This window comes from Poecilia latipinna, unplaced genomic scaffold, assembly GCF_001443285.1.
Source record: "Poecilia latipinna isolate Pla-1442-1.1 unplaced genomic scaffold, P_latipinna-1.0 Scaffold2498, whole genome shotgun sequence".
Taxonomy (NCBI): Eukaryota; Metazoa; Chordata; class Actinopteri; order Cyprinodontiformes; family Poeciliidae; genus Poecilia; species Poecilia latipinna.
The window spans coordinates 47,418-50,337 of NW_015115114.1; the positions used below are offsets into that span (position 1 = coordinate 47,418).

The 2,920-nt window shown below is 36.9% G+C and overlaps 1 protein-coding gene across 1 annotated transcript in view; it reads right to left on the reverse strand.

Annotated features, from left to right (window-relative positions):
- Positions 1–2,920, reverse strand: part of LOC106938054 (gelsolin-related protein of 125 kDa-like) — a gene marked incomplete at its 3' end in the record, with an annotated part of 44,549 nt that overhangs the window by 11,219 nt on the left and 30,410 nt on the right. The window contains exon 3 of the mRNA XM_015019882.1: positions 870–979. Within this exon, the coding sequence (XP_014875368.1) occupies positions 870–979 (110 nt within the window). The remainder of the gene's footprint in view (positions 1–869; positions 980–2,920) is intronic.

The following is a 2,920-nucleotide window of genomic DNA, read 5'->3' on the forward strand; positions in this document are numbered from 1 at the left end:
GACATACATGAAAAAGGCTTTTCACCTTTGTGAATCATAATGTGCCGTGATAAATTATGTTTTTCACTAAAACTTTTTCCACAGTTCACACAAGAAAACGGCTTTTCACCTGTGTGAATCCTCATGTGGCAAGTTAAACTAACTTTTTGACAAAAACTTTTTCCACAGTTCCCACATGAAAACGGCTTTTCACCAGTGTGAATCCTCATGTGTTGAGTTAAACTAAGTTTGTGACTAAAACTTTTTCCACAGTTCCCACATGAAAACGGCTTTTCACCAGTGTGAATCCTCATGTGACTAATTAAATACGATTTGCGACTAAAACTTTTTCCACAGTTCCCACATGAAAACGGCTTTTCACCGGTGTGAATGATCATGTGCCGAGTTAAATCCTGTTTTTGACTAAAACCTTTTCCACAGTTCCCACATGAAAACGGCTTTTCACCGGTGTGAATCATCATGTGCTGATTTAAATGCCGTTTTTGAATAAAACTTTTTCCACAGTTCACACATGAAAACGGCTTTTCACCTGTGTGAATCATCATGTGAGCCTCAAAAGTAGATCTGAAAGCAAAACGCTTTCCACAGGTCACACATGAGAAAGGTTTTCTTCTTTCCTGATTTTGGTTCTCAGCTTCAGCAGCTTCCTGGAAGATGACTTGGTTCCTGCTTGTTTCCGATTCAGTGTGAGATGTTTGTTCATAAACAGGAACCACCATGCAGGTATCAGTCTCCTGTTTTAACTCAATCTGTTTTTCATCCTGACTGCAGTAAACTTCTTTCTCTTCCACTTTTATCTGATGGTATTTTAGATCGTCCTGTTCTTCTTTTATATGCTGATGTTTTAGATCCTCCTGCTCTTCTTTTATCTGATGATCTTCTGGTTCTTCCTTTTCTTGTTTCACCTGCAGAGGTTCTAACTCCTCCTGGTCCAGAGTGGATCTCCTCTCCTGCTTATAAATGTTACACTGCAGGAAATCTGGAGAAGAAAGAAAACAGTGGAAAAGAGCAGTTGTTAAGTTTTTTGAAGTAAATATGAGAAATTGTTTGTTTTAAAAATAAAAAAACGAACAAAAAAACTACTTAAAAATTCCAGAGCGTAGACCGAGAGACAGATCAGTTGACAAATCCAGCTGACAATTGGAGGATTCTCAAATGAACGGATATTAAAAAAATACTTTATTTATTACAAAACCAATTGTAGTAGGGATTATTGTTAATATTTAACAGTAAATTGTATTATTTCAAGATATTTATTTTTATTACATTGAATTATAGTAAAATTTTATTTTAGTCCACTTTATATTTTGGGGGTTTACTTAAAGAGTTTATTTGTAGGTTAATAGTTGTTTAGTTTTTGTTCCTTCATTTACTTTTCTAAGTTAGACAGGAAGAACTGTGGGTCCATTTTCTGTAAGTACTGGTATCGGACCAGCATGCACTGGGTTGGGCCTGTGGGCATAGGTGTAAATCCCGGGGGGGTCAGGAGGGTCCGGACCCCCCCAATCTTGGAAAAGTCTACAATTGTCCCCCCAAAAAAAATAATTGAAGAAATATTTGCATTTAAATAATATCAATCAATGAAAAGGCAAAAGAAACAAAAAACGAAATAAATCTGCCATTTATCTCAGAAAAAAATAATAATAATGTTTTAGGTCACCGCCCCCCCTCCCATTGGTAAAACAATGGTTCAGTCCAAGTGTAGGAGGAGCAACAGCAGCACTGAATGCCATAGACATAATATAAGGATAGACGCCTCATGGACCGCTCTCGCCTATTGTCGACGAGATTTAGGGCGGCCATCTTGGAGCGGTACTCCACTCCACTCAGCCTTATGTGTTTAGCAGGCACAATGACGTATCAGCGCATTTAATCGATCATAATAGACTTTTTTGTTACTGTAAACCATATTCAAACATCTATCAAAGCAACATTTATAAACAATTGTATTTTTTAAGTATGTTTTTAATACATAGTTCATCGTATTTAAATATGCTTAGTGGCTATAACAATATAATAGGAATGGAATATTCTGATATCAATGTATGTCAAGTTTTTTGGCCTCTTCAAACACCTCGGCTTCTGCCCAAACTTGAAAAAGGCTTGCTCCCATCAAAGAGACGCAGGAACAACTCATCTCAGTGTCATCTTTTTATTTCTCTTTTCTTTTGTCTTTAAATCACTTCACTTTTCAATACAAGACCACCATGATTTGTTTGAGTGGTCAGAGTAGACACACCAAGCAGGTTGAAAACCTACAAACAAATGAACCAAAATTACTTGCAAATTATAGTGAACAAAATAAATCTCCAAACAATATTAATTTACCATTAAGTTATGAGTGAATAAACAAACAAACACATACCATAAACAAGACTGATTAGGTTTTCTGAATGCAGGTTAAATGGTTTGATGTTCAGTCCCCACCAGTGGTGTCTCTGTGAAAATTTGGAGCCGAGTTCTTTGTCTGAAGGGATCATTCAGGTGTGCCGAGTTACTTTATAGGTTTCTGATGGGCCTGAGAAGGGATGGGTGCGTTTGATTTCCTTTGAGGCGCGTGCCAGCCAGGCGGAGATGGCAGTGCACCCACAAATACACCATTTGCTGTTTTAACTTGACAATGTATGAAGAGCATATTACAAAGCACACAGCCGTTCATAATTTATTTAATAAATTATTTAGTAATATCAATATATATTTATATAAATATACAAAGATTAATAATGGCACAAATAAATAATGATTAATAGTGAATATATATAGTTATGGTGTTGGTAGGGATCGTTCTCAATGCTGCATTCACATCTTCAATGAGACTTTCTGATGGTACTTCACTCAGCCGTTGTAATTAGCGTCGGGTGGTTCGTTCATTACTGGGGCTACATACCCTCTGAGACAGTCAGAGGCCTCTGAGACAGTC